Below are 13,110 nucleotides of genomic sequence, written 5' to 3' on the forward strand. Positions count from 1 at the left end.
CTATTCTATTTGCATGGTTATTACCCAGTTCATTATGAATTATGTACTCTCTGGAACGTCTGCTTCATCTTCTCGATGTGTGTTGTCAATGGAACGCGGAAGATACGGAATCTTCGAGGCTTCCGTCTCCATGGGCAATTATTATGTAATCACTTCAATATATTTTTAAATGACTGCAGATAAAAATGTAATCCATTTACCAAAAATTTAAAATTTTGGGGATAACACAATTCCATTATTACGTGATATTTTATGGACACGTACAAACTACATATATTTAATATATTTTCAGGAAACTAAGGTACTTAATTGAGGCAGTTAACTAATTGTTTATTTATTTCATAATGCGAATCAATTAAGTTCTTAAATTCGATTATTTCTAAATTTTCCAGACTCTTGGTTATTATCAGTCTACGAGAGTATCAGTATTTTCAACAACGATGGAATTTGAACACGATTATGAGATTGTTTCTTTTGCGGACACAAATATGTTTAAACCAATTACTATTGGGAACATAACATTGAAACATCGAGTGGTTATGCCCCCCATGGCCAGAATGAGGGCTTCATTCAACGAGTACGTGCCTAATAAGAATTGGGCTGCTATTTACTACGAACAGAGATCAAAAAGAGAAGGAAGTATGATTATTACAGAAGCAGCAACCATTGCTGCAGAGGCTGGGGGTTATGACCATGCACCGGGAATTTGGTCCGAGGCCCAGATTTCTGAATGGAAGAATATTATTCAAAAAATCCACAATAACAAATCTTACGTTTGGATGCAATTAATTAGTCTTGGGAGACAAGCAGGTATTAGTTCGTTATCACGAGACGGGCTCCCTTACGTTTCGGCATCTGATAAATTATATATGTCCGAAAGAGCCAAAAATGATGCTTTGAAGTATAAAAATACGCAACATGGTTTAACTATTGATGAAATTAAAAAATATACTGGCTATTTTGTGACAGCTGCTGAGAATGCAATAAATGCTGGTGCTGATGGTGTAGAAATACATGCAGCTCATGGTTATTTGTTAGGACAATTCCAGGATCCTATTTCTAATGAGAGAACCGATAAATATGGTGGCTCTATTGAAAACAGATCCAGGTTTACTTTAGAGGTTGTTGATGCAGTAACAAAGGCAGTCGGAGCTAAAAGAGTTGGTATTAGATTTTCCCCTTATAACACATATGGGACTATGTCTGGTTCTAAGGATCCAACTTTACTATCAACGTTTTGCTATATAATTGGTGAACTTGAAAAGAGAAGTAGAGAGGGGAATGGATTAGCATATATTCACATGACTGAGCCATTAAAAGATGACAACCCTGTAAAGAAGGACGAAAGTCAATATTTTTCAGACGATGGAGAAGGAAGCAATGACTTTGTGTATTCTATCTGGAAGGGCCCTATAATCAGAACAGGGGAATTGGTAACAAACCCCAGATTATCTATGAAATTATTGGAAGATGATCGTACCTTGACAGGGTACGGAAGATATTTCTTATCGACTCCTGATCTTGTTGATAGATTAGAGAAAGGTATACCGCTAAATAAGTTCAGACATGATTTATTTTATGCTGTGACTGCTGAAGGTTATATAGATTATCCAACGTACGAGGAAGCGATAGCCTTAAATTGGAAATAAGAAAAACAGAGTGACAAGAAAATAAATAATATATAAAGACAGTGAATTATGATCTCACATTCTAAGTTAGATTCTATTCGTTCTATTGATTTTGTATAAATAATAAAAACACTACTTACAAATATAAGAAAAAATAACTGTAGAGAATCTGAGATAGAGTGTTTGCCTCTATTATTCTCTTCAAGCTTTACTTTATTTAATTCGGACATTTATAATACGATAATCGATCGGTCCCTTTTTAATATATAATATATATAAGTTACATATTAAAGAACATTTTATATTTTATTTATAATATGTTAAGAGCTTCCTTTTTATATCATTTTCTTTAAAAGTTTTTCTTTCCTCAATCACACCTTTCATTTTTGTTCTGTCTGATCCTTATCAATACTTGATCCTTATCTGTCAGAAATTAAGAGTAATATGCACAACACTTAATTTCAATAGGTAAAGAACTACCTTTAAGCACAGTTATTATGAAGCGTGTTAAAATATGAAACAAAATATGTGGTAACATGAAACAAAGTTAATCGCATTATGAAACAAAACTTAATTTGAACCTCAATTGAGATTAGAATAAAAAATATATAAAGACAAAGAATTCTGAACTTGCATTCGATGTTAGATTCTATTTGTTCTATAAATTATATATAATATAAAGAGACTGATCAATTATCGTATTAAAAAATGTCCGAATTAAATAAAGTAAAGCTTGAAGAGAATAATAGAGGCAAACACTCTATCTCAGATTCTCTACATTAATTCATCATAATCAATATTTAAAGAGAAATTACCCGGATAATACTATGTTAATTTATTTCTCATCAGTTTTATTGATTTACAAAATTGTCCCAGTGGCCGAGTGGTTAAGGCGATGCCCTGCTATTTCATTGAAACAGCAATTAGGCATTGGGTTTTACCTGCGCAGGTTCGAATCCTGTCTGTGACGATTTATATTTTTTTTAATTCTTTGAAAAAGGTCCCACGAGACTTTCTTTGTAGATATTTTGGATCTTCCTGTTACTGAAGAAAAGGCAATCCGAATAGAAAAAGTAGCAGTAATGGTTAAAATAGGAGCCATCACACCATGGTCTGCTATCCTTTATTTTAACTTCGACAATAAAATTAATATAAAAGTGGTTCAAGGTATAACCATAGATCAAAAAGGAGAAATTAAATCAATTTTATTCAATTGTATTATAAATAGACAGTTTCTGTTGGAATAAGATTTTATAACTAGGATCAAAGTTTACATAATTGACAGTTTTCACATTTTTTTCTTTCATATCCGACCTTTAAGTCTTACGAAACAAATCATCCTCATTTGATCTGAAAGGAACAATGATTATTTTAAAGATAATTGAACAATACTATGAATCCACAGATAGTGATTTGCAATATATGGCTTTGAGAAATGAGTTTACAATAACCGATATAGACAATGATGTATCTCTATTAATGAATAAACTCGTTTTGCCAATCCTTCTACGGGAAACAAATATGGATATTATTAATCTAGTGTGTTACGAATTCCTTCCCCGATTTGTCGAGTGTATCAGAAATAACTACAGTGTTAATAGGGATATCTTTAAGTTTACAGAAAACAAAGTTTTAACTCCAATTGTTACTAATATCAGGGTTGAGAATCGATCCCTAATTTTTCTTCAATGTTTAAAAGTTCTATGTAAAAAAATATATGATTTGATTGACATAACTCAAAAAGAAAAAAATCGTAATGAAAAATTCAATGTACCCTCAATAATATTCAATACCGATTCCACCTTCGTCTTCAGAACTTTAACAAACATCAAAGAAACAAAACTAATTGAAACAGAAAAATATTTATGTTATGAAACATTGAATTATTTATTACCATTATATTTTGATGGTCATACCCATTGCTTACCGAAAGATATACTTATTATGTTACTGAAGGAATATTCTCAAGAAGAATTAATTAACCCGAACACTCAAAATTTACTAGATAATCTCTGTCGTCTTACGAGTCCTATCGAATTGAGTTATGCAGCGGAATATATCGATGATTACGTATTGTTGGAGATGTCAAAGTGTTGGTATAAATTCAATATTTTAGTTGATGAATATTTTGATACAAGATTACTCCCTAAGTTGGAGGTTACCAAAATTGGAAACAAGCCAGATTTTATTAATACATTAAGAATTATTACTAATTTTGAACCGTACTATTCAACAAGGATATTACATATAGCATTACCATATTTGGCTCAGGATAATGTTATACGGTTAATGAAATGTTGTATAAAGTTAGTTAATATTTTAGATATCGCTATCAATGAAAGAAAGCTTGAAAACGATATCTTATCCAAATCGAGTAATCACATAAGTGACGAATACAATGAGGATAACATTTTGGTATCTAATAATGATAATATAGTTTCTTCTAGTAAACCAAAGAGTAAAATCAATAATAATGAAACTAGAGATGACAAATATTTGGAAGAATTATCATTAGCTACAGAAACATATGACTTTGGGAACGACGATGAGGAAGAAGATGTCTTTATGGAAGACGATGATGTGAATGACACAAACAAAAATGTATTAAACGACGTCCATGATAGTGAATCGGCAGATAGTGACAAGCGTATCACAAATGAAGAATTTAGTAATATTGAACAACATGAGAATGAGGACGGAATACAACAAGTTGAATTGATTAAATCTATGATATTATCTATATTAAAAAATTGTGATATATCGTTACAAACAGAAAGATATTTTATGGAGATGGAAGATATCTCATTCTATACAAGTTATAGAAATATGGGATTAACAGCAGATAAGACCGCGATAGTAACGTTATTTAAATTCCATTCAAATGTGAAACAAATTGATTTACAAAAGATTCTTACTGATAATGATTATTATCAATATTTCACAAAGGATGATATCTTTTCTACACTAGATTATAAATCAGCTAGTTCCGTAGACAATTTAACTGATTTACAATTCTGTGTTGATATTATGGAAAAATTAATCCGTGATGACAATTTTGAACTTAATATAAGAGATCAATCAATTCTGTCATTAATTGTCTTACCACATATCAAAAAAAACAAACAATTTGTACGAGTATTAAAAGTTGGGAATATGAAACAAAAAGTAGATAATGGTCTAGCTACCCGTACTTCTATTTATTCAATTCTATCTCAAATGGAAAAATTACCTTATAATGTGGCATGTAAAATATTAGAAGAAGTTGTTGTTCATGGCTTAAAGGATAAAAATAATACCATTCAATATTTATCAGAAAAGATTATTGAAAAGATCTTAAATGAATATTACAATACTATACAAGGGTTAGCACAAGGCTGGTACCAAGTGGCAATCATGAACAAATTACTGGATATAATATATGGTTCATCCGCAGTATCCACCACTGAGACGTCAGTTCTGTCAAATCTCATCGATACATATCCCTCGGTCCCGCCGAGACATGACGACTAAAAGAAATACATGGGCCAAAATATATTACGATATAACCTAAATGTACGTAAACATTATATAGCAATCATTTGAAGTAGACTGACCCAACACTACATGCATATAAAAATAAATTACTCGAAGTATCATTTGCAATGTATCTAATTGAAGTATGGGGGTAAATAAGCAGGAATGAGGTCTGTCCACCGCCCCGTCAGGCAGACAGGGAAAACTCCGTGAACCCAAAACGAATAGCGAAAAATTTCTGGGGGCAGAAAAAAGTGAGGGGAGGGGAGTAAATCCACTTTCTTGCGCAAGGATTACCTCATTAAAATGTGTAAACTAAGGGAAGGGATATATGCAAAGGGATGATAAACCTATTAACAATACTTATTTTATTATTATAAATCGTTATTTCGAGACTAGATATATATAAATTATTGACACTGTTTCATTTTCGATTAGAAAAGTACTTTAATACACTGTAATTATCGCAATAACAATATCAGCACAGTTATCTTAAGGATGCCTTCCAATAATTCTCAAGAAGGGTTCACTAATATAGAAAATCCACCAAAACCAAAGGATAATTATGATGAGACAGTTCAAAATGCCATCCAGAACAACAGTTATGTAGGTGCTCCAACCAATAATTACAGGAGAGCTTCAACTAGTCCCGATATAGCATCCTTGGAAGAACCTACTAAGCTGTCGAGAAACCCTTCGATGAACATGCAAGATGCAATCCACATTAGAAGGTTATCTACAGAAATTAATTCTGAAAATTTGATGGATGATGTATTAGACAATAGTGATAAAATTAAGAAAACAAAAGAGTCAGAGAAGAAACCTATAGAATTTAATGATAAATATGCCGATGACACTACATCGCCAAATGATGCGAAGCAACAAACAGGAGATAATCCATTTAGAAGGAGAGAAAGTTCTGCATTTAAATATGAGGATTATAAAAAGGAAATGTATGACAAGGTGGGATTTGATTAATGATGGTGAAGACAGACATTGTGATAATTCGTTTCAATACTAGGGACTACATAACTATTCATTGGATAACCTACCAATTAAATGTATAGAACATGCTTTCAACGTGTCTTTTCCTTCTCAAGATATATATTTTTTCATCCTTCCCATTTGATTATTATGCTTTATAGTTCTCAGTTTTCTTTCGTAAGATATTCATGGTGACTATTTTACGTATAATAAAAGAAAATTGCATAGAATTCTAATGGTATATTAGGTATATAAACGAATGGTATTTTGTTATTTAAATGTATATCATTATATAAAGAGAATGAAAATGTTTTAATATTTGTTCAATTATGTCGATGATATATATTTATGTATTAACATACATAAATATTCGATATTCTTAAATATTTGTTTCTGTATTTTTTTTTTTTGCTGTCCGATAATGTACTGTTGAAAAATTATAATAGGAACCTGTGATATAATGAAACATTAAATATTAAAGAAAATCTGCAATAAAGGTCGATGGAATCGTTAAATCCAAATAATTAAGGTCGTAGACGTTTTCCTATTTGAAATATTTAAAAACGATAAGAGAATTATTTAACTCTCATCTATTACATTCGAAGTAAGAAGAGCAAACTTCCAATAGGTTATACAAATTTGGGTTAAGTCGATTATGTGGAAAAGAAGTGTTCTTATTAACAACAAAAGATCATATACGAAATTGTTGATATCTCAGAACAAATTACCACCTTTATTATTGCCGTTTAATGTTTACTGGAGTAACCCACTAATAATACCACAACATTCTAGATCATATTCTAAGAGTTATAGAAGAAATAAAGGTATTACGAAGAATCAAAAAAATGACAAGCCTAAGAAACTGACATTTACAATACCAGATTATATATCAGTTGATAAACTATCTAATTTATTAAATTGTAGAGTACAAACAGTAGTAAAAGATTTGAAAAATTTAGGTTTCAAAAATATTACAACTGATTATATTATTAATAAGGAATATATCGAATTAATCCTCCAGGAATATAATTTTGAATTACCTTCATCCACATCATCTATAACATCAGCTAACATTTATAATAAGTTGAAAGATCCATTGAATCCTAAATTACTCGAAAGTAGGCCTCCAATAGTAACTATAATGGGCCATGTAGATCATGGGAAAACAACTATTATTGACTACTTACAGAAATCTTCAGTTGTTTCCCAAGAACATGGTGGTATTACCCAGCATATAGGTGCATTCCAAGTGATTACGCCAGTTTCTAAGAAAAAGATCACATTTTTAGATACACCAGGTCATGCTGCATTTTTGAAGATGAGAGAAAGAGGTGCTAACATTACAGATATAATTGTACTAGTGGTTTCTATTGAAGATTCTATTATGCCTCAAACAAAGGAAGCTATAAAACACATTAAGGCCTCTGGTAATCAACTTATAGTGGCCATCACTAAAATAGATAAGATTGGAAATGTGAAAGAAAGAGAAAAGAAAATAGAGAGAATAACAAACGACTTAATTGCAAATGAAATTATGGTTGAGAAAATAGGTGGCGATGTTCAAGTAATCCCAGTTAGTGCAAAAGGTGGCGAAAATATGGATCTTTTAGAGGAATCTATCATCTTATTAAGTGATATGATGGACATTAAAACAGAAAATTCCAAGAATACAATGTCAGAAGGTTTTGTCATTGAGAGTGAGATGAAAAGTGCAATGGGAAATGTTGCAACAATATTGATTAGGAAAGGTACCTTGGATAATCAGTCTATATTATTATGTGGGAATACCTTTTGCAAAGTAAGAAGTATCATGGAAGGTGCAGAGAAAAAAATTACGAAGGCATTACCATCGCAAGCTGTGGTAGTATCTGGATGGAAAGAATTACCACATGTAGGTGACGAGTTCATACAGGTTAAGAGCGAGGCAATTGCGAAGAAATATATTTCGAAAAGAGAAGCCTTGATAGAAGTTGAAAAGAATGCCTCTAGAGTCGAAAAATTGAATGAGGAAAGATACGCAGAATCTATTAGGCGAAAGGAATCCAAGAGTAAAGACGACATTGATGATATCGAAGATGACGATGCTACCGATAATGCTATAACTGGACCAAAGATGGTAAATTTCATTATTAAAGCAGATGTGTCTGGTTCAGCTGAAGCTATTAAGGAGAGCATACAAGATCTTGGTAATGATGAGGTTCAATGTTGTGTCATTTCATCATCGGTTGGAATTCCAGCAGAATCCGATCTTAAAATGGCCGAAATATCTAATAGTGAAATATTATGTTTCAATTTGGAAAATCTTCCAAATGATATTATTAACAATAAACATGGCGTTGTTGTAAAAAAATTTAATGTCATTTATAAATTAATTGAAATTGTGGTGGAGACCTTAGAAAATAACATGAAGAAAATTTTTGAAAAAAATATCGTGGCAACCGTCGATATTAAAGATATATTTGAATTTACAATGAAGAAGAAATTGGTTAAGATTGCTGGTTGTAAGGTCAGCAATGGTCAAATAACTAGGAATTCTAAAGTTCAAGTAATACGTGGCGAAAATAAAGATGTAGTATATGATGGTACATTATCCTCAATAAAACATGGAAAAGATGATATTTCAACTGCATCTAAGGGTCGTGAATGTGGGATAACCTTCAACGATAATTTTGAAGAATTTAAAGCTGGTGACAAGATTCAAGTTTACGAAGAAGTTGAAGTTCCTAGACATTTATAATATATATATCAATCTGTAAATAGTAGTAAAATTATATATTAATGAAATAAAAGCATATAGAATGTTAAACAAGTTTGTACTTCATAATTTCTCGTCTATGATCTTTTCTCCCATTGTACTCTTACACATTCTTCGACATAACCCACGCCATTATCATCAAATTTTGGGATGCAATTTTCCACATCTGTGAATACCAATATTGTACCCCATTCCATCCCATCATTCACAGAGACTCCGCCTTCCTCTAGATCCATGATCATCTTTGGCATCACTTGCATTTCGAATACTCTTTTACTATCTTTATTAAACTCTGGACGAGGTATTACTGAATCCAATACAGGCTTTGTTGCTGCGTAATATAATGGTTTCCCACCCATTTCATAACGTAATACTTGTAATGGATTATAAGCTACTATTTCTTGGAATTTCTGAAATACATCATCATCAAGGAATTGGGATAGTTTCTCTGTACGTGGATCCATCTTAATTGGGTCTTTTTCCAAGTCATCAGTGTCGATGACATTATCCTCTGATAATTCAAGTGCTTCTTTATCTATCTTTAAATTTTTTGGTAATTTCAAATGATCCGGTTTATGTTGGAAAGTTTCTTGTTCGACATATAACAAAAAACCTTTATATTCTTTTTGTAAGTCGTGTGACTTATCAATTTTTTCATCATGTAATTTTCTTAGAGCTTTCTTTGATAAAGTTTGTTTTGAGTCTTCTGTTTTCTTTTCAGTTGGTATACTTGCAGCATTATTACTATTAATTGTGAATGGATTCTCATTCGTTGAAGTAGTATTGGCTCCAAATGGGTTACTATTGTCATTACCACTAATATCGAATGGGTTAATATCGAATTTTTTACCCATGGACTCATCTGAAACAATTGTATCCATATTAGATTTTTCCTTGGTGTTATGTAATACACCTCTAATACATTTCACACCGCCTAATTTTCTTGGACATTTATCACATATAAATACATATAATACTCTATCGTCATCTCCTGAGATATATTTCATAGTAGGTTTTCCAATGATGCCATTTGCTTGTAATGGCTCCATTTGTTCATTATCGATAGGTGCAAACGCTTGCAATAATAGACGCATATGTTCACTCGCTTTACAAGAATTGCATTGCAACATATCCTGGTGGGGGACCGAGTCTGGATGTAACCAAATTGGTGACCCACCGATAAATGTGTCAGAGATGGTTAATTCATCATTTTCTTTGATTGGGGCATCGACATAAGCTAGATACACATCACTCTTTTTTTTAGTGTATGAGTCTTCGATAATAGACATTATTTCAAGTTCAATAATCAATTATTCTGAGTTGTTAGTTCGGATTCTGTAAATTGTATATATATATATATTATGTCTATTGCATTTTAAAAAATTTCATTTATTGATATTTTCATTCGATTTTTTTCACGTTATAAATTTATTCAGTCAAGCGATGAGCTTACGAGAGAAATGTTCATACCGTAGCAAACGATGGCCCGCCGTTCGAATCTTGTATAGAGCAACACAATTCAGAGAGGGCCGCATCTACTATTTTCATTTCTCCATATTATTTCGATATAAATATATATATCCTAACTGAGTAAAATAAAACCAAATAGATTATGAAGAAATTGAGTATTGTAGCAAACTACTGTGCAAACCGTTGAGCCTCACCTGCATTTATTACCTTCCAGGCTCTGTCATGCCATCCAAACTGTGTGTGCGAAGGTAGAAGCAACAATTTCTAATCTTCTGCTTTCTGTCTTATTTTCGCGTTTCATCTCTTATCCCGGACTACACAGAAACTGATCAAGAGCCAGAGCAACAGAGCGAAGGTAAAAATAGATGAAATAAACTGCAATGGCTTGCTCTGCACGCACCACATGGCAAGACGCGTTCTGGCAGTCTACAAACGTGTCTCACGCTGAGGGACAGAGAGAGAAATGGCTGGGTAGAAACTAAAATTTTCAGTTTGATTGTTTTTGTAAACAATGAATGAAGTAAGCAGAAGTGAAAAATATTTGATAAGAGGCTGAGCCGATTCCACAGGTTGGAAGTAAAGCAAATGGTGAAGACGATGAGGAAACTGTTCTAATAATATTTACTGCACTGGGTGAAGAAAAAGAAGAGAGGTGTCTGAAAGTTTGTTATTGTCCTTGATCTGTTCACGGAGACAAATTGAAGTGGTCTGTCAATCTGTCTTTCCCATCATGGTCGATAGTGGAAGAGTAAGTATTGTGCCATTATCTTGTCTACTCAGAGTATCAATTTGATACACTCACTACTACTACCTCTTTTTTGGTTTAGCATTGCTTGATTTGTTTTGATTTGTTTTGATTGTCTCTCTTTCTTTTTTCCTGTAAGAGAGATAACGGATAATTCCCATTGACTACTTTACTCTTTCTTCTTATAATTATATATATATATGTGTGTGTGTGTGTGTGTGTACATTTTTTTTTACAGTTTAAACTATTTTCATCTTCACAACTTAAGTTGTGACAGACATCAGCTAAATCAAGTAAAATTATTTTACCAACTAAGTTAATTATACGAACAAACTATAATCAATTAAAATTAATCTTTAAATTTTTTAAAACAATGCCTGCAAGGTCAGGTATATATTTCTCAATAATTGGTGCATTCCAATTTATATCCATGGCATTTTTAATTATATGTTGCGTGACAGCTCCTGTGTTTAAACAAATTGGTCTATCTAAATATGAAAGTATCACATACGGTGTCTTCGGTTACTGTTCAGGTTCTGACGGTTGTTCAAAGGCGAAAGGTAGTTATGATCCTTATTCTTTGACAGATGATACAACCGCATGGAAATTAAAATCTGAATCTCGTAAAGCTTTAGGATCCATTTTGATCGTGATGCCAATAGCTGCTGGTTTAAATTTTTTCGCATTTGTCGCTGCATCTGTCTCTGCTATAATGTCATTTTTAAACTCTTCTTCATATAATGAAATATCTGCCGTATCTTTCATTATTAATATAATCTTTCAATTGGTCGCTTTCTTATCTGCTGCATTGATGTGCGTGGTGACATTCCTACTATTTTATCCACATGTGACTTGGTGTACATGGTTATTAATTCCTGCAGGTGTCTTGCCATTATTATCGTTACCTCTATTATTCTTTGCTTACCTATCGAAGGGGCCTGTCGAGGAATTTATCGATCAAGATGAGATGGGTTTGGCAGGTAATCAAAGATTACTGAACGTGGAAGATCTATACGACACCAATAACAATAATATTGATCCAATGTCTCATACTGTATTGCCGGATATTGAACCTGCTAATCCGGCAGAGAAGAAAGATGACAGTTTCACTTTTACTACACGTTCCGATTCAGATGGAACCGATTCTTCATTGGATAAGGAGAAATTTAGAGCATATGATAATAGTGTTGACAACTTACAACATGATGGTGCTAATGATGATGACGATGATGATAGAAGGGATTCACAGCAAAGATTTTCTGTTATTGAAAGTGATACAGATGAACATAAGATGCATAAATACATTCCCTCTGATTCACTAGGTTCTTCTGTATATTCTGAAAAGGATCATTACTCAGAAGTACAACCAAAAAATAAAATTATGCAAGATTTTATGAATAATGCACCAAGCAACAACAATAATAATATTATTCCTGAACAATACTCTCAAGAAGATAAAGGATCGATAGTGACGTCGGTCTCTAGAAATGGTATCAATAATATGAATAACACTGTACCATACCCTGGATCAAACGTTTCTAATCAAGGACAAAGACAGTTCCAACAAATGCCAATGCATATGAACTATCCACCTCAACAGAGACAAAACTTTATGCCTCAACAGAGACAAAATTATATGCCTCAACAACAAGCTCCAACAGCATCAGAGATGATTATGCAAAATAATCCTAATTTCTTACCAAATGGGTCTAATAGAATGAATCAAAGAATGCAAAGACCTTATCAACAACAAGGTAATTTCCAAGGAAGAGGCTTCCCACAACAAAATGGTGCTACACATTTTGCTCCAGCTTATAAGAGACGTATCAATAACAGGGCGAATGTTTATCAAAACTTGAATGGTAATGGTAATTCATTTGGTGCTGGAGGTGCATACAATTTCCGTTAAGAGACAGAGTTGGGAAGGTAAATAGGGGAATAGTGTCTTTGTTTTTTCACTCCTATTTTATTATTACTATCATCATCTGTTGAAGGACACTATCATTGCATTTTAA

At 32.4% G+C, this 13,110-nt stretch overlaps 6 protein-coding genes and 1 non-coding gene across 7 annotated transcripts; 6 read left to right on the top strand and 1 right to left on the bottom strand.

Moving 5' to 3' along the window:
* Window positions 1-440: 440 nt before the first annotated feature.
* Window positions 441-1,649, top strand: KABA2_04S01848 (uncharacterized protein; the record flags this gene model as incomplete). The annotated part of the gene is made up of 1 exon (XM_041550154.1): window positions 441-1,649. The coding sequence occupies one exon, from the start codon at window positions 441-443 to the stop codon at window positions 1,647-1,649; it is 1,209 nt and encodes a 402-aa protein (XP_041406088.1).
* An 848-nt stretch (window positions 1,650-2,497) lies between these two features.
* KABA2_04S01870 lies at window positions 2,498-2,598 on the top strand. Its single transcript is given in 2 exon segments — window positions 2,498-2,535; window positions 2,553-2,598. It is a non-coding gene; the product is annotated as a tRNA-Ser (tRNA).
* A 392-nt stretch (window positions 2,599-2,990) lies between these two features.
* On the top strand, window positions 2,991-5,138 carry LAG2 (Lag2p; the record flags this gene model as incomplete). The annotated part of the gene is made up of 1 exon (XM_041550155.1): window positions 2,991-5,138. The coding sequence occupies one exon, from the start codon at window positions 2,991-2,993 to the stop codon at window positions 5,136-5,138; it is 2,148 nt and encodes a 715-aa protein (XP_041406089.1).
* A 501-nt stretch (window positions 5,139-5,639) lies between these two features.
* KABA2_04S01914 (uncharacterized protein) lies at window positions 5,640-6,119 on the top strand (the record flags this gene model as incomplete). The annotated part of the gene is made up of 1 exon (XM_041550156.1): window positions 5,640-6,119. One exon carries the CDS (start codon window positions 5,640-5,642, stop codon window positions 6,117-6,119), a length of 480 nt encoding a protein of 159 aa, XP_041406090.1.
* Window positions 6,120-6,780: 661 nt separating this feature from the next.
* IFM1 (translation initiation factor 2) lies at window positions 6,781-8,862 on the top strand (the record flags this gene model as incomplete). Its single annotated transcript, XM_041550157.1, has 1 exon — window positions 6,781-8,862. The coding sequence occupies one exon, from the start codon at window positions 6,781-6,783 to the stop codon at window positions 8,860-8,862; it is 2,082 nt and encodes a 693-aa protein (XP_041406091.1).
* Window positions 8,863-8,957: 95 nt separating this feature from the next.
* On the bottom strand, window positions 8,958-10,169 carry TSR4 (Tsr4p; the record flags this gene model as incomplete). Its single annotated transcript, XM_041550158.1, has 1 exon — window positions 8,958-10,169. The coding sequence occupies one exon, from the start codon at window positions 10,167-10,169 to the stop codon at window positions 8,958-8,960; it is 1,212 nt and encodes a 403-aa protein (XP_041406092.1).
* Window positions 10,170-11,468: 1,299 nt separating this feature from the next.
* TOS7 (Tos7p) lies at window positions 11,469-13,004 on the top strand (the record flags this gene model as incomplete). Its single annotated transcript, XM_041550159.1, has 1 exon — window positions 11,469-13,004. The coding sequence occupies one exon, from the start codon at window positions 11,469-11,471 to the stop codon at window positions 13,002-13,004; it is 1,536 nt and encodes a 511-aa protein (XP_041406093.1).
* Window positions 13,005-13,110: the final 106 nt, after the last annotated feature.

The sequence above is a fragment of the Maudiozyma barnettii genome (genome assembly GCF_903064755.1).
Source record: "Maudiozyma barnettii strain CLIB 1767 genome assembly, contig: KABA2_04, whole genome shotgun sequence".
Taxonomy (NCBI): domain Eukaryota; kingdom Fungi; phylum Ascomycota; class Saccharomycetes; order Saccharomycetales; family Saccharomycetaceae; genus Maudiozyma; species Maudiozyma barnettii.